The following is a 27,448-nucleotide window of genomic DNA, read 5'->3' as shown; positions in this document are numbered from 1 at the left end:
AAATAAAAGAGTGAATCAAAATCAAAGCAAGGCTTCAGCCAGAGAACTGAAACAAACTATGAGCCTGGACTGGTCTTGAATCTCAATTTAATCGTACTTAAATAATACATAAATGAAACCTGAAATATTTAAAATGTTGAGTAAAATCAACGGTGAAATCTCAAAAACTTTCCCAGGAACACACAACTCTTTTAGTTTTTTTATAAAACTTTATCTCAGTCATCTTTGTAGATGACCGATGTGCAGAAATCATTTTAATTTCTGGTCTGAAAATGATTCAAACCAAGAATATAAAAGATAATTGGGTTTAATGATTTGAAAAGCATAATTGCATTTATACAAGCAAAACAGATTTAAGTTATTAAACTGTATCTGCCTTTAAAAACCTGAAACTCATATCAGACAAAAATAATGTCCTGATAAACCATGAATTCTGAGTTTCTCAGTATGTTGGTGTCACAGCTTCTCTATCGACAGGTGAGATTACAGCTCACCCTGAGACTCTTTATGAACGATCTGTGAAAGCAGGTGGTTGGTGCTCGTACGTGTGAACCTTGTTTATATATATATTTCAGGTTGTGATGTACAGTTTCCTCTGCAGACGATCCAACACTAAAAATAAAACCTGCCTTACCTGATTTCTAATTGGTTGATGCTGCGCGGGCCGGTCTCTGTGAGGGTTGGTCTCTCTCGTGACCGCGGGCGCTGTAGAGTCAATGTGGACAGACCCCACCGGCGTGGGCTGAGGGGGAGAAGGAATCAGTTCAATGCTTTTACGGCCCAGGAGCTCGCAAATAACCTGTGGAGAGTTAGCAAGCGGAAACTTACTATCTGTCGGCCCACCCAGTCGTAGGTGTAGTCGAAGGTGTAACCTTTACGCTCAAACAGCTCAGAAAACAGAGTCCTCAGATATTCATAGTCGGGCTTTTCAAAGAAGTCCAATCGTCTCACATATCGCAGGTAAGTGGCCATCTCCTCTGAAGTAGAAGCAAACACATAAGGTTTAGATCATTCTAATTCAGAATCCATTCATTTTCAAGGTCCCAACACAGGCATCAGTTTACCTGGGAAGTTCTCACAGAGGACTTCGACGGGAGTGTTACGCTTTGTGTCTCCGATCTTCTGGTATCGTTCTTTCAAGGTGTCGGCCTGCGGGAGAACCACAACAGAAAATCATAAGAATCCATCCTGATATCTGATCAGAATTAACCAGGAGGATATGGAAACAAGTTCTTCATGAGTTCTCCATTTATAAACACTGATTAACATAATCCTTCTTGGTTCTTCAGTCAACATGATGATAAAAATAATGTGTTTATACGGCCTGTTAGTTTAGTGTTGGGGAAAAGTAAAAAGAACAGACTCATATATATCTCACGCTCACATGTAACGGTAATGAAAACAAAAAACAATATTGACCTGATTATTCCATTAATATATCAAACTTGCAGAGCGCCATGAAGTCAAGATGTGTTATTTTACTTGTATTGATGACTCAGTAACATGGTTTGGAACACTTCCACGTACACGTACCTTTAGCCCTTGCCAGGGTAGACTCCCACGAAGGAAATACATGAACATGTGGCCTAAAGCCTCCAGGTCATCTCGCCGACTTTGCTCTGTATCAACACATTTGACAACATTTTACTTGAAGTAGAAACTTGAAGGATTAGGAATGAACTTAAACCCAAAGCATACAAAATAAAGCTTGAAGAAAAGCACAGACAAAACAAAGCTAAGAAATGAAACATACCTTTGCCTAAATGTGTGTTGATGGACATGTATCGGGCGGTGCCGGTCAAACTCTTATGCTCCCGGTATGGAATGTGTTTTTTGGTCTCGGGGTCGATGTACTCTTTGGCCAGGCCAAAGTCGATGATGTGGATAATGCTTTCCTTTTTATTCCCTTGCCGTCCGATGAGGAAGTTTTCAGGCTTTACATCCCTATAGATTAGGTTTTTAGAGTGCACGTACTCCATTCGGGAAATCTGGCAAGAGAGAGAGCACGGCACAGTCATCAGACGGAAACTTTAACAAAACATCAGGTAAAATGACAAACTGGGCTAAAACATCTTCAGAGTGGGAAATCACAATGTCCAAACAGATCCCTACCGAGTCACTGGTTTCAGTTGATACACATTAAAAGGCGCACAACACCAATTTCACACATGAAGATCAGTTAACTAGTTATTAATAATACGACTTTGTTTAAACTGTTGTATTGTGTCTTCTGGAACTTGAGAGAGAGAGAGAGAGAGTTCTCTCAAGGTCTAATGAAAGATGTATTGTGAAAAATGTAGGATCCAATGTGTCGCTCATACCAGGGAGTAAAAGTTCGGGCCTCTAACATCAACTCTGACCATTAAAGAGAGTTATGGGATTGCACAAGACCAGTACGTCTCTCGCAGCGTTACTTTGCCTAAATGGTGCACACTCTAATGTAAGAGGTGGAACCTTTAAACCAGACTTTAATCAGAGAGAGAGACAAGTATTTTTCCCACCACTATCACACACCAAGGCTGCAACTAACGGTTGTTTTCATTATTTATTCATATAATACATTTTACAAATTACACAATTAACTTTTTAATTTCATATGATAAATGTATTTAGGGTTTAGAGTGAGGTCTGACTGCAACGATTAATTCACCTATATTTTGCATCCAAAAATCTTCTGATGAAGCCAGAACTTTTATCCAATTTTTTTTATTTCTTAATTTAAGTCACCAAATGAGTAAAATCATCCCACGCACCAGCGATCAGGACGACAACATGGTTAAAGACAAACATTTTTAAACCATGTGCTCGAAGCTGCTTAAAGATCTGAGGATCAACAACTCAAACACAAAAATGTAAATGTTTGCAAACCAGGGAATAAATGTCAAAGAGGAGATTGGCTGAGATGCAGTCGTCCATTAATCTCTGTTCAGCAACACCAGTCTTACATTGTGCTACTTTGTACGTTTCTTTACAAATGTGCAGACGCGATCTTCATAACGAGAGCACTGCACATTTTGTGCTGACAGAATGAAACGTTAAAAATGTGTGAAGCGCCTGAGAAGACGAGGGCCGAAGCTCCTGCTGAGCAGATCAAACCTGATGAGATTCAGTGATGTCTTTGCTCGGTGGGCCCGCTTCCAGCCTACCTGCCTCTGACCAACAGGATGAGTGCACTGACAGATTGCTCATTTGCAGACTGAGTAACAGGAGACTCTGCTACTCCACCTCCCCATCTGCTCCACAGACACATGGTCTGTGGGCAGGACCTCAGCCCACCGAGGGAAATATTGTTTGATTCACAAAGAAATTCATAAAACAGCTTTATGGGCAGTTTATTCATCGATTGATTCAACCTCACCAACAGACACATGTTATGTTTAAGATAGGCATGCATTTCTTATTATATGTTATTTAAGATATATTTTAAGGGGCTCTTTTCCATTTTAATTTGCTTATGAAGACGTGCTCCATCTTGTTGTTGCCCTATTTAATTGTGTGTGAATGCTGATTTCACAATGCACTCTGATGCAGTTTGTTTGTATGTTTTTTTATTTGTCTTTACAGTCATCTGCTTGTTCCTTAGGTCTATTGCCTGTTTTTGTCCCATACAAATTTTAAGAGGCAGACATTTTATCAGTCACAAAGAAGCCATTTCTAGATGTCTTAACATGTGTCAAAAATGCTGTGGACTCACCAACTGAATTGCGATCATTAAGACGGTCTTCAGGGAGAAGGTCCTGTCGCAGAGGTCAAAGAGGTCCTCCAGACTCGGGCCCAGCAGCTCCAGAACCATGGCGTTGTATTTCCCACAAGGCCCAAAGTAAAACACCTGGGGGACCCCCTCCGCTAAAAGAAACAAAGAAACACAAAAACATTAGATTTATAAGAGACAAAGACTCTTGGACAGAGCTGCACTTGTCCTCACATTTGTGGGAATAATCTCAAAAGCACCGAAGATGAACAAGATCACACAGATAATAAGCTTTGATAGTTAATTGCAAACCGTCAGGAAGAACAGGAAATGGTCATTACTACAAATTAAAAAAGATTGGGTTGACAGTTGGATATCCTGGTGGGAATAAGAGTGGCAAAAGTGTTAATCATTGCCGTTACCCTTGACTAATGATATTTCTAAGTTGGCTCCAAGGCAACAATAGGCTGCAGAGATCTGAGGTGGGGCAACAGCAGGTCTCTCAGGACAGAGAGCAGAGAAAGCTCCGAGGTAAAACATTAACCTTAAAGTAAAATACAACGCTGTTCCTGCAAATATGACCGTGCCGCTCCTGTACAGCCGGCTGACGACTAATCTGTTCACCGCCTCCCAACTCAATCATATCCTCGCTGCTCTTTAAGTGCTTCAAAATCTCTTCCATCTGTCTCCTTGGCTCTAATTTGACTTCTCGTCACAGTTTACTGTTGTGCGGTGAGTTTAATGTGCTCTGACCCTTGTACTGTACTTTTTAAACTTCAAAGTGTGTGAACTTAATTATACAGTAAAAGGGTTGACAGAGCGTGAGCAGTTTCAAATGTTCCTTTATTCCTGCAGTTCAAGCTACGCCATCCGGATACAGAGAATACAACTTGTAATGTTCTACAGGATTTCAAGTTTTCTGCACATAAAACTCCCATTCATTATTTCTATTCCTCTTATTATTCTTTGTTGTCTTCCTGACCAAATCCTGAACTCTTGGTTTCAGAGAACCAGAAACCAGGTCAGACTGTAAACCGCCTTCAGGGAAGCGTGACTCAGAGTTTGCCCCTGCTTACTACTCGTCATTCGTCTGTCAACAAGGTCTCCTCGGGAAACCTGGAAGAAAAGCTGGCGTAGAAGTTACTAAAGGAAAAGACGTCCAGACTCCTGAAGACATTTATTTAATCCTAAAGCCAGTCTTTTAATATCAAGTATCTGCTGAATCCAACATGAATAAATACAAACTCTTCTTAAATACAAACTCTTCCTAAACCGTAACTTTCTTGGTTTTGGGTTTATGTGCTACACAACGTGCTTATATGAAAGGTGCATATAGTACATTTATGTTATGCATTTCAATTTTTCAAACATTAACACTGACACTTATAAATAATAATATCAACTTATAAATGTTAGAAAACTGTTGGTTGCACATTGCTTTAAACATCCAGCAGATATGAAAGAACATTAACATCCTGAGCAGATTCTAATATTTGCTGCTTCTAGCTTTGTTCTCATCTCCGCCAAAAATATATCTGTCTTGTTACCTATTAAACGCTCCACTGTCTCTCCCAGCTAATTGCTCATTGCTCATTTGATGCTGGTGTTTTGTATAATGGATTCATCAGAGCTTATTTTTATTGCAACGAGCCGCCTGCTGCGTTGAGAACTGGGTTGATGAACCTGGTGAGAGTGAATCACAACAGTTCAGTTTCCAGCTGTAAAACCAAACACACGAGTTGATGTTAAGTCTTTAAGAGCTGAGGAGAACATCAGAGATAATATCCTGTCACAATGAATGAACCACTGTCACATCACAGATGGTCAATTCTGACATTTACATGAGTTGTAGTTTGTGTGCATCCATGAAGGAGACCTCTCAAAGAAACTAGAACGGCACTGGGAGCAAATACCTCCACCAAGGCCCAATACTCCCTTAAATTCAATCATGCTACACCAAAATTTAACTGTCTCTTCCCTGACCCATAAAACATTGTTCCATTCAATTTCGGGATAATCCGTCCAGTGGTTTTTGCGCCATGTTGCTTACAACCAAACAGGAAAGCATAACCTCCTCGACGGAGGTAATGAGCTGGTACAATGAGGTTAAGTGAAGCGAGCAAATTGTCATTATAAATCTATTATTCTCCTTCAGTAATTCAAGCAGAGATGCATCAGGAAATATTAATCCACAAATCGAATGCGTTCCTAAAGGCATTTGACTCGCCAGCTGGGTCATGGGAAATAAACTGCAGCTTGAAAGGTGGCACGAATGCTGCCCGCTAGCATATGAGCCCGTAGGAGTCATGTGGTGCTCCATCTTGTATTTCTGGACACCATTATGCAGTTCTGTGGGTTGCTAATTGTACCATAGGAATGAGTGCCTTGAAACCCCGGGTGCCTGTGGGAGGCCGAAAAATGTGTCAGATTGGAGATCTGCTGTAAATAAGTGGATAAACGCTTGTTCAATTGAAAACGAGGCTGTTAAAGCTTTTGACTTGCAAACGTAAACCAGGGAGGAGAGAACCGCCATTACCTTCGAGAAAGCAATCTTCATAACGAGGAATCTGTGTGTCCTGCACTGAGAAGTGAACTCTAAATTGTAGAGGAAGACTCGAGCTTTAAAGGGAAGCTACCAATTTTGTGGGTACCTCTGTAGAGTACTCGCATCCAATTTTCTTTAGAGTAATGAGAACAATGCCTGGGTGTAGTACTGAGTTTGGTCCACAGTGTTACGAGGCAGTGGGCGGCGTGTGGTACAGACAAACAAAAACAGCAGAATAACTTTCCACCGAATGAGCAAACTGACAGCGGTTCTCTCTGAGTGAATGAGCAGAATTAAGATTATTCATTTTAAAGTATTATTTAGCTAAATTTGGCATTCACTCTGTATGTATTTGTTGGTCAAGGAAAGAAAAAGCTGTTTTATTAGTCTAAATGTTTAAATTAGTTTTTTTTAACGGTATCAGAACAATCTCTACCAACAATGCAGTTATATTTTGTATTACAATTTAAATATTGGATCAAGATATATCAGTTATACCCGTATCATTACTAAAAGCAGCCGGTTTGTGACCTGAAAACAAATAAAACGGAATTCAAATCATAACTGCAAAAGAATGTATTCACAAATGTATCAGCCCCTGAATAAAGCAGCCTGCCCAAAGTCAAAGAATACATTCTCCTATGCATTACTGTAATCTAATAAAGGCACCGGCTGCAGGTTTTTACAACAAAAGAGGAGAAAGCTGGACGTGATGAATGTGTGAAGAATGAATATGACTGGTTTCAAAGCTCGGCTGAGAGGCACTCACCCAAATCTCCCCGTGCACTACATTTTCTGTCTGCACAATTTTTCAGCCAGCTGTCAGAGAGCAGATCTTTGTCTGGACGTGATGAGACCAGTCCTGAGCTTGGATGTTTTATTTTGACCATCTGGACCTATTTTTTCCTCTTATTAATAATTGAGGGAAACTGCGATAAAGAACAGGGCTGTAAACATTTCACTCAAAGCCATATTTTATTTCTTGTACCATTATTTTGGTGACCTACTTTATACGTAAACTGTGCAACACATTTAATATCCCACATCACAGAGGCTATTGAGGGAGATTTAAAATGGCAGTCTGTGGAGGCACGCACGTCTACATCAAGTGCTTGTCTTAATAAATTAAGGGGAAAAAATTGCCTGTAATAATTAGTGCACGGTGCCTTTCTGTGTGGAATCTGTATGTTCTCCCTGTGCGTGCGTGGGCGTCCTCCCACAGCCCCACTAAACACAGGTTATGTGAATTCGTGACTCTAAACTCCCTGTAGGTGTGAATGGGTTTTTCTTACTATAGATGCATGTGTGTGTGTGTGTGTATGCTCTGTAATAGACTTGTCCAGGGTGTAGCCGATTCTTCACCCGCTGTGCACTGCTGAAGGTGCCAGTGCCACGGATCTGCAGTTTTGAGATTGGTGGATAGAGGGACTATAGCTCTGCAAATTAAGGACAGGTGAGGATTTGTGGGATGGAAGCAGAAATGTAAGATATGAGACTCGTGTTTGTTCTGCAGCGGCTCTACACAGGTTGTCCTGCCTCTCGTGAGGCTCTGTGCACTGAACTGATCCACTTCGGTTTACTGGTGCATCTGTTGTTTCAGCCTGTGATTGGCTGCTTGGCTCTACAGTCAAATCAATCAAGAAGTCTCAATGTCATTAATCGGCTCCTCCTGTTGATTGTCAATCTGATCATTTGTTGATTCCTCCATTTGACCAGCGGTCTCATTCTGTTTCATTCATTTCCCTTTGTAAGTCACAGAGCTGCAGAACCAGCTGTTTGTTGTTGGTATTATTGCAAAGACAATGGAATTAATTCAATTTATCATTCAATGCATGATTGATAAGTCTTAGCAATTAAGCTGCACTGAGTCTGAAAGCAGCTGTGAGGGTTGTTCCCGTAGACTGAATATGAAGATGGACGACGCGTCTCACTTTGCAGAAATGAAGCCAAAATATCCTGAATATGAAGATTGCCATCTTTGCGTATTTCCAGCCAGTCCGCCCAGTAGCGATGTGGCTGGGTTAGTGAGGTCCTGCCAATATATGCATTGAACATTTGTCTTTTTTGGGGGGAGCAGTCACATCAACCATCTTTAAACACAGTCTATGGTAATTGACTCCCTCAACCACTGATAGGACTGCATGGAAGTCTGCTGAAACAATGCTCTGCAGTTTCTCTCTTTTCTATTCTTAACAACAATTCATGTTTTCACATTAGTAGAGACAGACATCCAGGATATGAGGTCTGGCCTTGGCTTTAAATGTTTTTAAAACCCAGAGCGCTGTTCCACCATTGGAAGCTTTTCCTCCTTGGGACTGAAATGGTTACAGAAGCGGTGTCGTGTTTCACGAGGAAGAGTAGCAGCCAATACCTTTAATAGCTCAACAGAATCCACCCACCCCTGAACAAACCCTCTTCATCTTAAAACAGAAAGCACACAAACACAAACGTCTTGTCCTTGGCACAACAACGCATCATAGTCTGCTGCCTCGCTAAACCAAAGCAGAAAAGAAACTCTTACTTCACTGGGAAATATTTGCGAGGAGATGCTCGATTCCTAATTGAATCATCCTCATTAATATCCAGTGACGGCTGGTTATGCATCAGAAAACAACACCTGATTGAGCATTTGAGTCAAACCACATTAATTCATAAGGAGCCTGTCGCACAGACACGGTGACAACCACATTGGCTGAGAGGAACGTGGCAGAGCTCACAGCCAAGAAGAAATGAGGTCACATTATCCCATCTGGAGGCGAGGACAGAGGCAGGTTAGCACAAGGAGAGGCAGACCCGCTCTCTAAATATTTAATGAGTTTCCGCACAGTTGGCCTTTTCCAGCCTTTGCCTTTGCAAAACAATGGCCATTATCCTCCCACCCTGGCTATCTTCAAAAAAAAAAACCACATCAAGGACCACACATCACACAGATTTAATTTTCTGTGTCAACTGTGACCGACAGCAGCCCTAAAGCGTGACACTGTGACATCACTGTTTTATCAAGTTCCCATTGGTTGATAAAGGCTGATCAAACTCTGATCCCATTAACAGACAATGCGTAGATGCATTCACGACCACCACCACTGTATACACACACATTATTCCACCCATTTTACCAGAAGAGCAATGAACCACAATAATAATAATTTAAAAAAAAGGTTTTTCTATTGTCCCATTGTTTCCTCGGTTCCCACCCATTTCCTCTAGTACCAAGACTAAAAATGTCTGCCCTTAATTTAATTCTCTGCTGCGGTCATTCAATCCTCACAAGATTCTTGTCAGTGGTGCTTGTAACAGGGACGCGTCAGCAGACCTTGACTAATCTTTTATGACATAACAAAAATACTCTGGGGAGCAGAGTATTTGTCTTCAGTTCTGGATAATGACTAACAACAATTTAAAGATCTTGGAAAAAGACAAATAGAGGTATGTCAGTGTTTGTGCCATCTCTGTTTAACACCATGAAACAGGGAGAACAAGAGAGAAACCGTTGCCAAGTGTGAACAATGGAAAAATTAAAATGACAACAATCATAAACTGAAATAGTTTGGAGAGTGAATCGAGGTTTAGTCAAATAAAATTGCCCCCATGAGAGCGCATATCACTGCCAAGACCCACTAGTCACCTTAAACTCAATCACACCACACCAAATTACACAAACAAAAATCAGACCCCTTAATGTGTTGTTTTTTTACTCCTACTCCTACACAATGAGCATGAAGGGCAACCCTCATATGTGCATTACTTTTTACAGTTGTAATTTGTTTAATATAAGGATGAAGGTCGGGCTGATGGACGAGGACATTGTCGACGGCCATCACTACGTTCAACCAGGTGACCTTAGGAGAATGATCAATCATCTGTGGATTATATATTGAGGATAAACCAATGCAGAAGTACACTGCGCCAGTGTCACACACTGAATTAGTAACTCAATCAGAACTGGACATAGGACATGTGCAAGTTCAGTGTATTAAAGTCAGGACATCACTGATATACAACACTGAATATAAGGTGCATCCTCAAATACAGTCTACAACACCTCCCGTTTATCTAACCTGAAAATTACCATCGGAAAAAAGGATCAGCCACTGCATGTTTTTTGGTGCATAAGAGGCTTTGTGTCATATTGAATTGCATCCTGTGTCCGTCTAGTTTCCAGCAAGGTCACTGCTAACCACACTCTCTGTGCACAAAGGCACACACACACACACTCATGTAGACAGAGTCCTGGAGATTAAAAGAAGTTCCTGACGCAGCTTAATATCGATATTGTAACCCGAGTGCAGTAATCACTTGTTGTGAAAATGATGCAATCTTCTGTGCCGATCTCACAAAACAGTCAAATCATTGTCATGCAGTCGCACAAGCACACAGTGGCCAACGAGTCTGTGACCTTACCTGTAGTTCCCAGTGTTTTGTAGAACCTGTACTCTAGATGCAACTGTGGTGCCCTCGACTTCACTGGTTCCTGCACAGTGGACACATTAAAAACCAGTGATCAGTTAAAGACAATAACCTCACAAACAGAAAAACACTTAAAACTGTATCATACCCATATTTATAGAGTAAAGAAACACAGTGAATGGATTGGAGAATATTCTTGTACTGCCACTTCATAACCTGTGAGGTGTCAACCAATTTTTTGATGACCCATCTTGCACTTAGGAGAATACACAAACACATACATTTTCCCAAACATCATCAGTGGCCATCTTTGCCAATCTTTTAGATAACGGCAGCGTTCTGCCGTTATCTGAGTCATCCCCCATCTCTTTTATTCAATCGTTGTCCCACTTGCTTCAGGACTCTTGCAAGTCTTTCCATTAAGTTGTGATCTACCCCAAAAAGTGGGGGGCAATGTCAGAACCCATTATAAAAGGTTTGATAATAATGGTAATGACGTAAAAACACTACCAGAGTTAGAGAGTGACCAACAGGGGCCTCTAAACAAAAAAGAAAACTACATGGCCGTTCTATGATACTGTTTTGAAACTCAACATTTCTCCGTATTGATAAAAGCACTGGATCTGTGTCATGGCACCATACAGTTGTATGAGCAACTGCTGCTGAGCTCGATTCCCTGAAATCACAACTCTCCAGTGAGCAATACTACAAGGATGAGTCAGGAGTCAGGACTTCCAGTCCAGCAGCCACTGGAAAGACACACCTAGCTTAGTTTCTATACATCACTCACGTTTCTGCCAGAGAGCCGAGCAACAGAGCAACAATCAACTTACTGCCCTGACTCAACCCGAGGGTGTTCATTAGAAGCAACGGGGATTTCAAGTCATATTTCCATTAATAAAGTGTGAAGGACTGTGAGAAACAAGCATTACGTGTCCATTTAAAGCTTTTTAACACTCAAACGTGCTCGTCTTACTATTAATCCATCAAATTCTGACATGATGTAATATTCAAGATTTCAAATGCCAAAGTAAGGAACAGAATGACTCATTGTGCATCTCCCCTTGTCTCTTCAAAATAAACAAACATTTGTCATCATCTGTGACGATTTCGTTCAAACCATATTCATGAAAAACAACATTTCTCCACCACATTAAAATGTCTATAGAGAGATAGAAAGTTTGCACTTACCAATTTAATGGCTACATACTCGTTAGTGTAGAGATTTTTACCTGAAATACGACAGGAGAGGAAAAACAAACATTAGACGGCTTTTCAGTGACGACAGGAATCTCTATTGAAACGTCCACGCATCAGAGGTTCTGTTGTCCACTGTGAATGAGGAACATCTGACCAAACATGGTGGGGCAATCTAATAGAGGATATGTCAATACTGTTTATATAGCACATCTAAAACCACTTGGTTGACCAAAGTGCTTTACAAGTACAAGGAACAACAAGAAAACAGCAATAGGCAATACATCAGAGTACAAGTAGTAAAAATTAAATGAGATAGAAAGTAGAATAATTTAAGTTAAAATACAATAAAATAAAATCTGTTGGGATAAAAACATTTTCAACTCGAGGAGAAGCCCAAGAAGAACTTTTTTAACTAATGATATGAAGTGGGCTAGAGAGCAGATCTCATGGTGAGTTGTAATTTGACCCACAAGTTTGGGGAGGATGCTGCAAAGGCCCGATCACCTCTGGTTCTGAGCCTCGTTTCAGGTGAGTCCAGGATGTTCTAACTGGAGTGCGAGTATGGAGAGGTTCAGCTATGTAAGGCGGTGCCAGTCCATTTAGAGATTTAAAAGTTACCAATAAAATGTAAAAAATCTATCCTGTGACAAACAGAAAGCCAGTGGAGGGAGCGCAACACAGGTGTGATATGGTCTCCCTCTCTCTCTGGTCTAAGCCAACATACAGGGGGGTGCAGTAGTCAAGACGAGAGGTTACCTTGGCTGTAAGTCTCAGCTGAAAGAAGCTACCCCTGATAACGGATAGGATTGTACCTTCATTAACAAATTATTGTGTTCAGGGAGATGTTCTAATATTTAGTTTACCCTGATTCACTTAATAGATGGACAGATTATTAGTATCATGCAATACAAGCATGAGATATAGACGTCAAAGGACCAAAAAGCTGAATCCAAACCTTCTTAAACAATGATCTTTTGCAGGATTGATTCATTTTGGTTCAGTGTAGCTAAAAAAACTGGCAAAAACACAGAACCATTAAGATCTATAATCATGAACAATTTTACACACAATTTTATCTTGACTTACCGAGCTTCAATTCACCAAAGTTTCCACAGCCGATCTTCTTTCCCACACGGAAATTTGGCCCCACCATGAGGACCCCAGAGGAGCTCGAAGATCCAGACGGCCGGGACGAGTGTCCGCTACGGCTGCCCTGGGAAACCTTCGTGCTCCTGGCGGGCCGCTCCCCGTATTTATCTCTTTGTTGATCCATGGTGAGAGCAGGTCAGTGGGAGCCTGGAGTGATGCACAGAATGGCCTCCTGGGCCGGGCCCGCCACAGCCACAGCCCCGGTCACTGGCAGCGCCTGGACGGCACAGTCAGGCTCATGGGACAAAACCTGGTACCGCGAACCAACACTAGTCCCCGTCCTCACCCTGTCGCCTCTACCAGTCGCTGTGAGGCCTGATCTCTGGCCTGAACATTGGAGACAGGAAGGAGGATGTGAAGGATCTGCAGGAGAGAACACAACATGAGAAAAAGAAGCACAACACATGGCAGTGTGGTTCTAAGGAGATGTTCCCCATACTACATGTCTAATAAATTCCTTAATGAAAACTAAAGCTTCACGAAATACTTCAACACTCAAATTCAACATGAAAAAAACCTGTCTCCCTGTCTCAGGACTTAAATAGAAGCAACATGATGAAGTCATAACTGATAAAGCACTAAGGTTGAGGGCCGTGGTAAAGCAGGTACTTCCTCATTTAGGTTTCACTGCTGTAGATAAGGGGGAAATTACACTATATTAGAAAGCTTAATTTGCTTTGCTCTTACAAAAGATTCCTGATGTCATGATGAAGAATCACACGACCACAAACACAGTAAACACCACGGTTAAGCATTCTCTAAATTTACTTCACGGTATGATATATTTAACTGATTCTGAAGGTCACGGGTCATTTACACTCTTTCAAAGAAAATCCCTGTTCACAACTAGACGGAGCTGAGTGAGGACCCGAGCGGCTCACTGCAACAGTGCTACTGGGTTCGAGAGATAGTCATCGACTCCACGGTGGACACACAACACACACAGCAACCAGTCTGAGCATCAACACAAAGCTTAAGTCTTAGCTTTGCGATGGTGAAGGCATCTAAAGACTCTGCACCGCCCACGGCTGAAGCCTGGCGGACAATGTCAGCCGGGAATATTATGTAAACAATTATGTAAAGCTACATCTGTTGGCAAAGGACACCAAAGCTTAACTTGATGGACACTGATCTGGTTTTGCCAAGTGCTCACTGATAAACATTATGCAAATATTAAATTGTGCGACAGTAATGCGACAGTTTGGTTAATGATTAAACAATCACGAACACATACGACTATTTTGTGTGTATATAACTATTTTAAAAATCATGATTTCTATATGACAATTTCCAACAAACTCTAATGTACTTAAGGCGCAGAGAGGATGTGAATCAGACAGATTGTGAGTTCCACTAATCGTGTTTATGACTAATTATCCAGACAGGAAACACTTTCCCATTAAAAAACGACTTTTTATGTTTTCAAGTATAAAAAAAACAAAACAATAGTGATTAATGTTTTCATGACAATGCTTTAATCCCTGAGCATGGAAAGGCTGCTACTCAAAGTATTTGTGTGTGTGTGTGTGGGCTTCCGGATGACTCATGCTCAGTATTGCCTGCACAGATCACAGCATCAAAGACAGCTAGTTTGCTCTCAAGGGCAACTGTGCACTGTTGCTGTTACATAAAACCAGGAACAGAACAACACGGCTATAAAACAGGTTTGCAGCAGAGACCAGCGGCGAGCTGTAGCAGTTTTCCATTGTGCAAATAATCATCTGTAGGCTACTCCTAGTCCAACGGGCGGCCAACGTTTAGATTTGCACCGGTTCATCACATCTCCACACAGTCACACACAAACTCTGTGGTTGATGCGGGAGAAATACACACAAACAAGCTGCGTTGGGCCCGTTGATATCAGACAACTGCTGGTCGCTGCCTTCCACCAAGCCCAGACTCAGGCTGCTGTTAGGTGGACCTCACCGCTGAAATGCAGAATAACAGCCGATCGTGAAATACTGCTTTTAATACTACCTTTAAAACTTCAGATTGTTTTGTGTTGTTGCATCTACACTAGGGTGGCATTGAGGTATGGTAAGAGTGTAACGCTTTTTTTGTTCAATTAATTGAGGCATGATTAATTCTAACCAGTAATCAGATGCTACGTTGTCTCGTTGTCGGTCATTTGTTACATCTGCTCGTGCAAATGGTGTAAAGTAAAGCTGATTAAATGTTTCAAGACTTTTCTTTTTCTCCTCAATAATGATGTTAAAAGTCGAGAATCTACGTGACAAGCTTCTTCAGAGACAAAAACAGTTTTAAGTTCTTCAAGTTGAGTTTGTTTCAGAGGAAGAAAGATGTTCACTACATGAGGAGAAAGTCAGTTTCTTTTTTGGACATAAAAGTGAACACTTTCTCTATCTCATGTTTCCAGTGAGACAGCATCCCCACAGTGTCGGTGGATTCTCAACATGTCTGGACTTGCCTAACCTGAGGATTACCGTCAGAACAGAAAACATCAAAGTGAGACAAGAACGTAGTTCATCCCGTCAGTCAGCTAATCATTAAGGGGGGTTAACTTCTGCAACCTTTAATTACAAAGGTGTCTCGCATTAAAAACTGTAATGAGCATTCAGGTATAATTAACCTAATTGTGGATCGTTTCATTTAGTTGTTGATACACATGTTATTTATCTGCTCTGTGTTAAATGAGTGGAAATATACTGAGCAGAACTTAACTAGACCATGTTATAGATCATCAAATTAAAATTGTTCTTTATTTCCACTTAACTTATGGTGTAGAAAATTAACATCCACAGCTTTGAACTCGAATGCATTCCAGTACAATAACTACTTCCTTTATGAATGCTCAGTTTCAGCTGAAATTGGGTTTGAGATGTTGATCTAACTCGATAGTTTCTCTAGGACGGTGTAAAGGTGGATTCAATCATTTCAGCAGGAGTCCCTGTTGTTTGGTTTCCATTATACGTGTGTTTGCTTTAATACTGTGAATCCACAGCATGAAACTACAATTCATGATCTGGCCCACATGTTAAAGTGTGTAAATCCATCTCTGCTAACCACATAATTAATGAGAGAATAAATTCAAAGCCGTCAGCTGGACTGCTGCAGAGGAGTAGAAAATGTTCTGCGGTCTTTACAAATGGGTGCTTCACCTTTGATTAAGGCTTCTTCAGTTCTTATGCAAGGCGGGGAATCCCCGGCTTTCATCCTGCGGCGCTGCCATGTCTCCTGATAAATGAGGATATGCTTGAGCATACACACCTTTTGGCGCCGCATTAAAGCCATTTTGTTTCCTCAGGAGGTGAGGACATTAAAAAGGATTTAATACATTCATATCCCATCACTCATTTAGCTAACTGACCCGTTCTCCTTTTTACGGCACTTATTTTTTTATTTAAGAGCAACTGTAAATGCTATGACTTGCAAAAACAAATATTTCAGTTTGTATGATGACGTTTCCAGTCGTGCTTTATATTGGCTCAGCAAATATCACATTCAGCACTGGTTTGGTAAAATGTCTGCACATACATCGAAACAAATCGAACAAGGAACCTTGTGACGACCAGGAATCAGACAATTCAGACACAGTCTAAAGCGGTTTACAGACACGACCTGCAGGTGAAGTCCGGACAACTGGTTCCACAGTTTACCCAGAGTTTTTCTTTCACACGTGCACAACGCAGCGGGAGACGCGTTCACAACAGCAACAAAACCTGCACCTTATCCAGGCGAGAGGTGGAGCAGCAGACAGAGACAGGAAGTGACACGTTAACTCCGCTGCCGAGATCACGTGATCGTGTTAACAGCAACCCGACACCGCCGTTAGCTCTTATCACCACTAACTCTCTTCTTATCTTTCTATCGGTGTCTTCTACGTGTATGACACATGGATAAAGCAGCGACGTGTTCATCATCTTTTGCTAAACCTAACCCTGTTTTTTTTATTTTCTGGTTCTAGTCGCACTGAAATGATGATGCAGGGATTTTTGGGGTTTAGGAAATAAAGAAAGAAAGTACAATACAGGTATTTATGTCACAACTATTCAAGTAAAATGTGGAAAACGTATCAAAACAAACAAACAGACACGGCTGTTGACTGTCTAATCATGAGCACCCGACCACAGCAGAAACACTGACAACAAAAAGCTGGGGGGAAAAAATGTACGTTTGATTATAAATGTTATGAAAACTAATGATTTAAAGAGCATAGATGAGTAGCTGAAGTGGGTTAATAGCTACTTTCATAATTCAGCACTATTTACTGGCACATTTGCTTCACCAACAAACTAACGCAGCAGAGAAAACGTGCCTGTCAACATGTCGGGAGGAACTGAAAAGCTTCTAGCTGATTAGCACCTTCTAAAAAGGCTGCCATCTTTTCATTTATACAGAAAAATAAAGGTTCTGAGTGGAGTGATTAACCTTCAGTGGAAAGATCAGCCTGAGAGGGGGGGCCTGCCAACAGTGCAGACTCCTACTGTGGCAGTGCCAGCAAACAGCTGCCTCTCTGCTTAAAGGCCCCACTTACAAACTACAGCTGCTGAGAATTCTGATTATATATATGTACACATGTATACTTTCCCTTCTCCATCAACTCCTACAGAACCATGCCTGCACAAAGTGACTCTGATGTGGACCCACATCCATGTAAATGGTCTCATATTTCTAAAAGTGCTTGATCTGAAAACATATCTCGGTAATACTGCACGATCAGCAGATATCTTCCATGTTGTAAAGAACAACTTCCAGCTTACGTGAGCGTTACTGAGGCGCTCTACGTTCTGTCGTGATTAAGTGCACATGCAGCACGTTGAAGGACGAGCCTTTGACCCCAAAACTTAAATCGTTCTCGGCTAAAAAATCTGCAACGATTAAACTTTACAACTAAATATAGAGGAAAGGAGCGAAGATTTACTTACACTGCTTTTTATTTACATATTTTGTAAACGCTGAAATGTGTCTGGGTGGCATTTGGGGAAGTGTTTAACTTTAACTGCACCTTAAGAATACATGCATTTTTGCAAGGACACACGTTCTACCAGCCTTTCCTACAGTGTGACCTCGTCTCCACAGTGTCCAGCCAGGAACTTGTAATTCCACAGAAATGTCAACTTCATAAATGCAAAGTAAAAACTCCCCCCTGAGCAGAGCCACGGATTATTGATTCAGAACCGAGCAGAGGAACCAGGACCAGGAAATCCACCAGCTCATCATTTCATCGTGGTGGTTGGGTGGTGGGGAATGGGGGGGGGGGGGGGATTTACAACGTACATAAACAGTGGAGACCATGTGGCAGTTACTACAATAATCAAACTCCAGCTAAATGCTAGCGTCAGGCTGATGGGGGGGGGCTCAGTTGTGTTTGTAATATAATGTGTGTGTTTGTGTGTGTATCCATGACCTAGCACACAGAGGCAGTAGTAACGTGTGTGTGTGTGTGTGTGTGTGTGTGTATGTGTGTGTTTGGGGGGGGGGGGGGGGGGGGGTGGAGGCAGGCGATGTACAGGGGATCGATCCCAGGTGCTCAGGCCTCCGGTTCAATCACAACAAGGAAGCGAGTTGGCAGCTCCACGCCGATGTTTCACGGACAAAGCCCGGCTGACGTTACACATCGATCAGTGAGCCAACTAGCCCGGGTTAGCCGACACAAACCCCCCCCCCCCCCACACACACACACACACACACACCCGAGCGGGCTAACGTTAGCCAAACATTGCTTTTAGCCATGGCGGCGGGGTTTACCTTTTAAAAAATCCCTCTAGCGGAATAAATCACGATACGGCGCGAAGGGGGGGCGGCGAGTGGGTAGAACAGCCGCGTCGGTAGCTCGGTGTTACCGCCTCACTTTCTACCGACGGGTCGGTGACAGCTGCTCCGGGCGCAACAAGGAAATTAGCCCCTTTAGCAGCGCGAGACGTGAGCTAACAGCCTCCGGTCGAGGGAAGCGGCGGTCCGGCGAGAGAAGCCGGAACACGGCGGGCTCACCTCGGCTGCGATGTCTCCTCGCCACCCGGGTGTCTGGTCCCGCCGAGCGGAGGTTGATGGCCCCGGGGAGCCGAGTGCCAGGTGTATGTTCTCGGCGTTGACTTGTGGTGTTAGTCGTAGTTTCACGCTGGCGGGGGAGCGTAGGTAGCTGCTCTCTCCATTCTTCACTGCTCGTCCGCCTTCGCTGCCCGAGGAGGGTTCGAAACACACCGGATATAGAAACGCGGCACCGCCCGCCTCACCGCGCTCACTTCCAGGTCAGGCTGCTGCGGGGATGATTATTCAACAAACCTTTTTTTCTGAGCATACGAGAAAACTTTATTGATGCCCTAGATTTATTAGAAGCCCCTTAGCTATTATTATTATCGTTTATCTGCTTTATTTCATTTAATTAAATTTCCTCACAATTCCTTTCATTTATTTCCTTTGTTTTGATTTCCTTTTATTTATTGTATTTCGTTGAATTCCATTTATATGATTTCAATTTATGTAATTTCAATTAATTTATTTATTTAATCTGACTCCATGTCGCTTATTTTGCGTATCCTTGTGTCTGTATTGAAGTTATACAGCTGTCTTCATTATGTGTTATATTATATATGACTGTCATATATTCAATAAAGGCAGAGGAAAAAAGGGGCACACTTCAAATACTGTCAGAACACCTACACGTCAGTCTGCACCTCACAAATACTTCAAAGTAAATATGTACATTTACTCTATTGATACATCTTTACTGGACAATAACTATAAGGCGAGTCAATTTTATTTATCAGGCCGGTTTCATAAACAGACCTTGATTCAAGATGCTGCACACGTACATTTGAGACAACATGGTGGTGAGGGTAAAAGAAAACGATTCATGTGAAGCAATTAAAAGGATAAAAATTCAAGATGAGCTGAAAGAGAAAAGTAAAACAAGTAAAACAAATAGAACTATCTAAAATGATGAAATATAAAATGTAATAAATTATAACGATAGTAAAATAGTTTGGTGAAAGGTAGTTGTGCATAAAGAAGAAGAGTTGAGACAAAATACTTCAGAAGTTCAGATGCAATTTTAAGTCAACAGCAGCAGTTTGAAGTCGTGGTTAACCCTAAAGATATTTCTGAAAAAGGAATACAACTATAGTGATTGCAAAAGATTGTTGTTTCATCATTCCTCCATGTGACTGAAGTGAAATTGGGAAATCAAAACACAAACACACAAAAACAAAAGCCAGAGCTTATCCAATCGTATTTATTTTGTACACATACCTGTTTAGTGTTTCCAGGAAAAAGTATGTGCTAATGCAAAGTGGTTACAAAAATAAAGCACATTCTTACAGAAATATGACATGACAGAAAAACTACACTTAAAAATGCTGAATAAGAAAATAAGGGCCTGTAAATCACTTGAATGTCAGTGCCTTTCTGTCATGGTTACACAAATTTATCAAAAAAAGTATGGTTACAAACGACTTCTGACAGAGTTTGTATGATTTGATTCAAGTAGTGTACATGGGTACATACATGTCGAGAGTCATTCACACGGGCAGTAAACAATCTCTGCAGTGGTTCCAAATGATTTCCTCTGGGTCTCAACCTCCAACACCAAATAATTGAATTACTTTAAACTGTTGTGAAAGAAACAGATTAATATAATAAACACGATTCTATTAAACACATCATCATAGAAAGTGTGATTGCATTCTCTTAACTTGCTCTCACTGTAACCTTACATTGACTTTATCGTTACAGAACAACTTGGACAAGCCTGTAACCTCATCACATCGGAGTTTGAATGTGATTTCTATGATCCAATATGTGTGATACTCTGTAACAATGTGCTAATACTCCTGCTAAATGACCTCAGTCATCAATAGTGGTATTTCATTAGAAAAACAAAAGAAAAACAAACAGCTTCTCCAACTGTACAATTCATTTTAGTGCTTTGAAAAATCCGACGTGCGTCCATCAACGTACGCTGTTAGAGATTGGAATGATTTGCATACGTCTACCTTCTAATGTAAACTATAGACAATGTTAATCTAGGCAGTACCTCAGAGTTAAAGCATGTTACCTCAAGGTTCAAGCATGTTTTTTTTTTACATATACTACAGTCAGGTTAACCTTCCTGCCATATACCATCTTTAAGTCAAGAACATAGACAAAGAAAAGACAATCTTAATGTAAATGCAGCAGCTTAATATATCAACTAAACAGAAAAAGAAAAAAAAATGGATGGAAGTATCTCGTATGTTTCAAAAATGTCCTCTCACTTTCTGGTCAAGAGGTAAAGTGTAAAAAAGGCATTTTAAGGTCTTTAAAAAGTTTCTCTTCATTAAGCGATCGCCTTTGCCTCAGGCAGGAACGCCTCCCAGAACTTAATAAGCTGGAACAGAAGACAAGAATAAAAAGCGTGTTAAAAAGATGTTGTGATAGTAAGACTTCAATAACAAATATCTAATATCTATGTGAGTAAATTATATACATGTTGTATATAAATCTTGAGATATATAAATGAATTATTACCCGATGTTGAGAATGCAGCATGGCCTCCAGATATCGGACTATCTGGCTCTTGAAATCCTTTGCTTTTTCTTTCTGAAAGGACAAAAGTTTTGTTACATCTCAATCTACCAAGAAAAACCCAGCTGTAGGAATTACTCGTGAAAACAGACCACAACTCAAATAGTACGAATAACTTTATCTTTTTAAACCAACCCGTTTTGGCCTATGCCCTTATGGCGGTAATTATAATATACAGTATATTCAGGTTTATTACATGAAGACATTTAACTGTACAGAACACAGACTTTAGCCGTGACAGTAGACGGTGTAATTGAGATAGTAAACCTAACATACCTCAAACCTGAGAACCTCCTTGCGTACCGTCATGCCAATCCTGTCAAAGTCTCTCTCGAACTGAGTGACCCTCGACTCCCACTGGAGACATGAGGAAAACACACCAGCTGCTTATTAAGAAGCGTTATAGACACACGTTACACAGCCTGACGTCCTTATCTAAAAACACAGGAATGCATCTGATCTGAGAACATAAAGAACAAGGAAACAATCTCAGTATAAAAAAGACTCTTATGGTACTAGTCAAAATACAACAGGTATGTAGACGCTGGAACAGGCTCCACTTGTGTGGAGTGGCCAGTTAATTATCAGCTGGATGGTCATAAAAGAGTCTAATACTCCCCTCGCGTGACTTTACACTTCTTTTACTCCCTGTTACTTTACAGGCAAACTTGTAGGGTTATCTGCTCTGCTGTATTTGACATTTAAAACAATGTCAATGAAAGGACCTTTGAGACTTGGGTGAGTCCAGCTGAGGCAGCAGCCTGGTCAGTATGTTTGTTACCTCAGTGATCTCTTCTTTGGCCTGCTGCAGCTTGTCAGGCTTGTTGGCCCACAGCAGCTTGGCCTCGGACTCCCTCTTCTTCTGAAGCGTGCTCTGAGCCTCCTGCCATCTTTGCCACGCCCGCATTCGCTGGTCAAAACAGGCCTGAGGACATACAAACATTTATATTGTAGGTGTTTCTCCTAGGTAGTAACTCAACAACAAATAACCAGTTTTAAAAAAGGCAGCATGCTTGCAATGAAAACTCTAAACTAATAGCATATTGATAAATAGCATGTTGCAAAATTGCAGAACTGAGCTTCAGCTTGAGTTAAAACAATGAAAGCTGGCATCACTGCCACTTAAAGCTATTTCCCCTGTTTCACATTATTTTCCCTTATTAAAGTGCAGATCCTTCTTTCAGGTTATCCTGATCCTTTTTCTACATTTGGAAATTTCCTACATAAATAGCAATGCTATGATTTGGGTTCATTAGATTATGGTGGTATGAAACATCAAATATTTTTTGTAATCCTGCTGGTATTTGGAAGTATTCCAATTTTAATTGCCAGCCCTTGCTGCCTCTAAAGAATATTGATATTATCTTTGCTTTTTGTTTTTGTCTATCTACCGTTCAGCAGCTGTCAGCTTACCCGCACAGTACCCAGCAGGCGGATGTAGTCGGCCAGCAGCTCTGCAAAGATGAAGAAGTCACTGGCTGCCTGCTCCTGATGCAGCTGCTCCATCTTGTCCTCCACCTCTGCCAGCTGGGACAGGGCCCGGGACAGGGCTGTGTTGTCCTCAGAGTTCCCCAGCATGGCCATACTTTTGGCGAATACTGCAGTGTTCCCACAAAGCTCTGGTGTTGAGGGAGGAAACAGAAAATGTGTTCAGTGTCTTTGTTTCACCCTAAAATACATCAGCAGCATTTTATAAGAAGAAAAAAATTTAAAAAAAAAAAGGGACAAATATGAGTCAAGAAGGGCAGAGGCAGCTCACCCTTCCTGTGATTGACCAGTGAGTCGACCACGGCATGAAGCTTCCTCAACTGCTGCTCCTCATTCTCCACCTCCTGGAACTTGTCCTCAAACCACTGAGACACAACACAAAGACGACAATATAAAAGAAAGAAAACAACTTCATCATGTCTACAAAAGCAGGCCTGTTTTAATCGTCCTATATTTCAAGTATGGCTGTTACAATACCACCATGTACTGTGATTGAAATTGAATAATCATGCCAACATCTTTCCAAAATTAGTATGATTCAAATTCAGACAATGACAGTCTTTTCTTATTTGCCTCTGGTCACTCAATATTCCTCTAAACAGAAACAATTATATCATTCAGTAATGATATGAAGGTAACTAACAACTTCCGTTATGAATTGTACTTTGATAAACAACACAAACTGTAAAACACTTCATCCCTTACAGTGTCGGACTCATTCATCTTGATGGTCATCTTGTTGACAGCATCCGATGCCTTGCTGATCATTTTAAGGAAGCCAGCTCCGCTCAGCGCCTGGGTGTTCACGGCCCTGGGAAGCTGACAACACACACATATAGCACCTGAGAGACTTTGGCAATATGTCATTCTCAAGAATCAACAACTTAAAATACAGAAATTTATGTTTTTTTATGATGTTGAAGATTTTGTCAATTGGAGATGTAGTCATTCTCCAACATCTTACTAGTAGGACATATTTTTATATAATTAAAATACGCACATCTTCTCTCTCCAAGAATGCACGGACATCAGGGTCTTGTATTAACGATGGGTGACAGACGATTCTCTGAAGATATCTGAAAGAATCATAGTGGCGGTAATGTGAAGTTAATCAAAAGTTTTAGTGCCCTAAAAGTGAGCTAACACAATATTCACATAAAAACAACAGGTCTGGATGAACTTTAATAAAGGACGGAGTGAAGGATCAGATCTTCACCTCTCCAGAGCTGCTCTTCTTCTCTCCACAAACTCGACTGATGACGGATCATCCATTCCCACCTTCATCTTGGTCATTCCTGTTGGTAGAAATGACCGTCACGCAAAGTGCAAAACATATAGACAGTAACCGAAGAGGTAAAGAAACGTGACACACACCTACTACATTTTTCTCGGGTGGTGGTGGAATGATGCAACCATGGTGCGACTGCTTGACTGACAGCTTCTCATAAAGACCCAGGAAGTCACTAAATCTCCGCCTCACAGAGAAGGTTTTACTGCTGAACATGGGCAAGGAAGTCTGTTGAAAGAGGGCAAAGAGTATCCAGATTAAATAATGCATAGAAACATAAGTGAACATTTAAATATGTTAGTGATTCAAAATAACACAAAGTAAACACAAGGTTGACTACGCACCCTGGTGGACACTTTGTAGGCCACATACGCATTCATGCCATCCCCTAGAGCCCAACAAAAGACATTGACAATGATGATTAATACAATTTTTGTGGGACTTTCCAAATAATATCTGAACAAAGTCAAAGTTCAGATAGTTGTATCACAATTTTGAGACAGCAGAAAAACAAGGGACTTACCAACTTTCTCAGGGTTGGTGACGGCAACATCCAAATCAAAACTATCCTTCTCTTCTTCGTCCTCGAGCTGCGATTAAAGAGAAGATTGGTGATACATTTCAACCTCTGTAGATACAACTCAAACTGAACTGCTCCTCTGGCCTGTACCTGCTCCAAGGAGGTGGTCTGCATGGGGGCAGGGCTCTGAGCGGCCGAGGAGGCAGGACAAGGGCCAGAGGAAGTGGGGAGTTCCTTCCTTCCAGAGCTACCGGACTTGTCTGTGCTCAGCTCCACTTGTGCATCTGGAGAAAGAAACGCTTTTAGATTCATGTATGTTTCCCTTTATACAAAAAGAAGAGGAAAAACAGATGAGTGGAGCGTACGACAGTCAGGATCAAACATACTACACACTATGTCATACTGAAGAACCACATCTACTTCATCCAGAAAAGTGTTCTGGTTACTGAATTATTCACTGTGGGAAACCGATATATATATATATAAATATAACTTGGGGTCAGGTCTTTCCATGGCTGTAGGTTATTTGCAGATACACATAGCAGACACTTGTGTGAATCAAACTTCCCCCGGGTTCTGACTGTTAAACTAAATAGGAATCATGTGTGTGTAAATCTCTGGAATGCCCCATTAAGATTTTAATTTAAACAGCCTGAGCATGACCAAGGCTCAAAATAAACCATTACACAATACTTTGAATTCTTTTAAGAGCCTGTAAACACTAGAGTTTGGAAATTGAATGTATTGCTGTATGTATAAATGGTTTCCTAACCAGCAAACAGGTCGTTGTCATCATCAGAGTGAACTCCGTTGGCTTGGGTATTGGTGTCGCTGGCCTGCTCTTCACTGAACAGATCCGGAGGCTCTTCACCGACACGGTCTGGCTGAGAAACTCCTCGACTCACAGCCACAGGGTTACTCTGCACACAGGAAGGACACGAGTTTGGAATGAGCCACAGAAACACCACAGAGAGGTGCTGACTTTAGATGAGCACTTAGGTCATCCTGTCTGCTGACAGTCACAACCTTTAAGAGACACACACAGTGGTGGAAAGTAACTTAACACGTCGGATGGGTCATATGGACAAAAATGACACCAAGGCAAAATGTTGATATCTATAATAAACAGGGTTTATGACATAGTATTGTTATTTATTTTAGGGTTTAAGACAGGTGCTTTTGGTGCTTACACAATGAATAAGCATTATATCGATACATATTGGAGTTTTCTTATAATACAATTTTTGTTTTATTGCCCAGCCCTATGAGAAAATTTAATCAAGTACTGTTCTCGAGAACAATTTAACATTTTCTTTACATTACTATTTTTCTAGGGTAAGTATTGTACATTTTATCTCACAGCTTCAGCTACTATGAAGAATTTACTTAAATAAAAGTCAGTTTATAGAATACAACACATTGTTAAAGTTACTCCTAACTTTCTCCTCTCCATGTTCCAGATGACTATCATCCCTCTAAACCTCTCACATGGTTGCTTTTATATAAGCATTTAAATGAATTTTTCACAAAGTGCGTGACAGAAATCTAAACAGTAGATACAGATTTGTGTTATAGAAATTATAATACTCTACAGATGTATCTTGTGACCCTTTAGGGGCCCGACTCTGAGGTTAGGGACCACCTCACTATACTTGGTAGATAGCTGTATACAAAGAGGTTAAAACCAGTTCCCACACCAGCAGACACAACAGTAACAATACACTAAAACAATTCATAATGTCCTATATAACGATGCATAAATACCAGGGGACATTAACCTGCAGACTTAATGATATTGCTGTTGATGCATGTGAATACACATGTACTGTATGTACTGCTTTCCCTTTTACAATGACAATAAGTGCTTTTCTATTCTAATCTGTTCTGTGTGTACTTAAGTGGTGTTTTGTTTCCAGGTCTTGTACTTGTAATAGAGTACTTATACACACTGGGTGATGTAAACACGGGGTCATGACAGCTGCAGCTGAGTCCAACAACATCTAATTGAATCAACACAGGCCCAGGAAGCCACCAGCAAAGCTCCAACTCCACCGTTACGAGTCCCGCCTCAACCTCGAACTGCTCACGGACACTAATTCAGGTTAAATCCTCTGAATCTCCCGCTGCTCTGACATGAAACCGCACGTTTCTCCTCCTGTCAGCGGGTGTTGGTGCCTCGGCGGCTGCGGGTCGCATCAGATAAAGAGGCGGACTCCCGGGCTCGGACTCCCGGGTTCCACCATCACCTCCAACCCCCGGGCTGGGACCAACATGGCCGAGCCGTTGACCTACCTTACTGACGAAGATGTCCTCTCCTTCGTCGCTGTCCCCGTCCGCCATGTCGCTGGCCCCGGCTTCTGGCTCCTCGGCTGCGGGGAGAGGAGGAGGACTCCGGTCTGAGCTGGCCGCCATACTGCCTGTTGTTGTGGAGGCGCTGACGTAGGCGGAAGTGGTAAACTGGAGGTGGCGGGCGGCTGCAGCGACTCCTGCTGGTGGTTGAGTGGTACTGCATGCCAGACCCTCAGATACAGTACATGGATATTTAGATCTGCAACAAATTGCTCTGCACAGAATCTACTTCAAATTGTAGATATTTATCGTCCATATATGAAATACTGCAGTGTTTCCCCTCACGTT

At 41.5% G+C, this 27,448-nt stretch overlaps 2 protein-coding genes across 7 annotated transcripts in view; both read right to left on the bottom strand.

The window, feature by feature from the left end:
* The window catches only part of csnk1g1 (casein kinase 1, gamma 1), a 28,618-nt gene extending 9,474 nt beyond the window's left edge, over positions 1–19,144 (bottom strand). For all 6 annotated transcript variants that reach the window (XM_053419028.1, XM_053419037.1, XM_053419048.1 and 3 more), the window contains exons 1-10: positions 18,945–19,144; positions 12,930–13,355; positions 11,835–11,875; positions 10,638–10,707; positions 3,695–3,846; positions 1,754–1,988; positions 1,534–1,619; positions 1,065–1,149; positions 829–977; positions 635–742 (exon numbers count right to left, since the gene is read on the bottom strand). In XM_053419028.1, coding sequence (XP_053275003.1) covers positions 635–742; positions 829–977; positions 1,065–1,149; positions 1,534–1,619; positions 1,754–1,988; positions 3,695–3,846; positions 10,638–10,707; positions 11,835–11,875; positions 12,930–13,116 — 1,113 coding nt within the window. In that variant the 5' untranslated portion in view covers positions 13,117–13,355; positions 18,945–19,144. The remainder of the gene's footprint in view (positions 1–634; positions 743–828; positions 978–1,064; positions 1,150–1,533; positions 1,620–1,753; positions 1,989–3,694; positions 3,847–10,637; positions 10,708–11,834; positions 11,876–12,929; positions 13,356–18,944) is intronic.
* A 1,020-nt stretch (positions 19,145–20,164) lies between these two features.
* Positions 20,165–27,242, bottom strand: LOC128436781 (sorting nexin-1). Its single transcript, XM_053418639.1, has 15 exons — positions 27,104–27,242; positions 25,584–25,731; positions 24,962–25,095; positions 24,815–24,881; positions 24,636–24,679; positions 24,378–24,519; positions 24,220–24,298; positions 24,004–24,079; positions 23,709–23,822; positions 23,275–23,368; positions 22,929–23,134; positions 22,297–22,440; positions 21,792–21,872; positions 21,459–21,530; positions 20,165–21,318 (listed from the first exon to the last, which is right to left on the bottom strand). Exons 1-15 carry the CDS (start codon positions 27,221–27,223, stop codon positions 21,268–21,270), a joined length of 1,572 nt encoding a protein of 523 aa, XP_053274614.1. The 5' UTR covers positions 27,224–27,242; the 3' UTR covers positions 20,165–21,267.
* Between the last annotated feature and the right edge of the window lie 206 nt (positions 27,243–27,448).

This window comes from Pleuronectes platessa, chromosome 1, assembly GCF_947347685.1.
Source record: "Pleuronectes platessa chromosome 1, fPlePla1.1, whole genome shotgun sequence".
In the NCBI taxonomy this organism is placed as follows: Eukaryota; Metazoa; Chordata; class Actinopteri; order Pleuronectiformes; family Pleuronectidae; genus Pleuronectes; species Pleuronectes platessa.
Note: the sequence above shows the minus strand (reverse complement) of the source record. Positions and strands in the feature narration are given on the sequence as shown.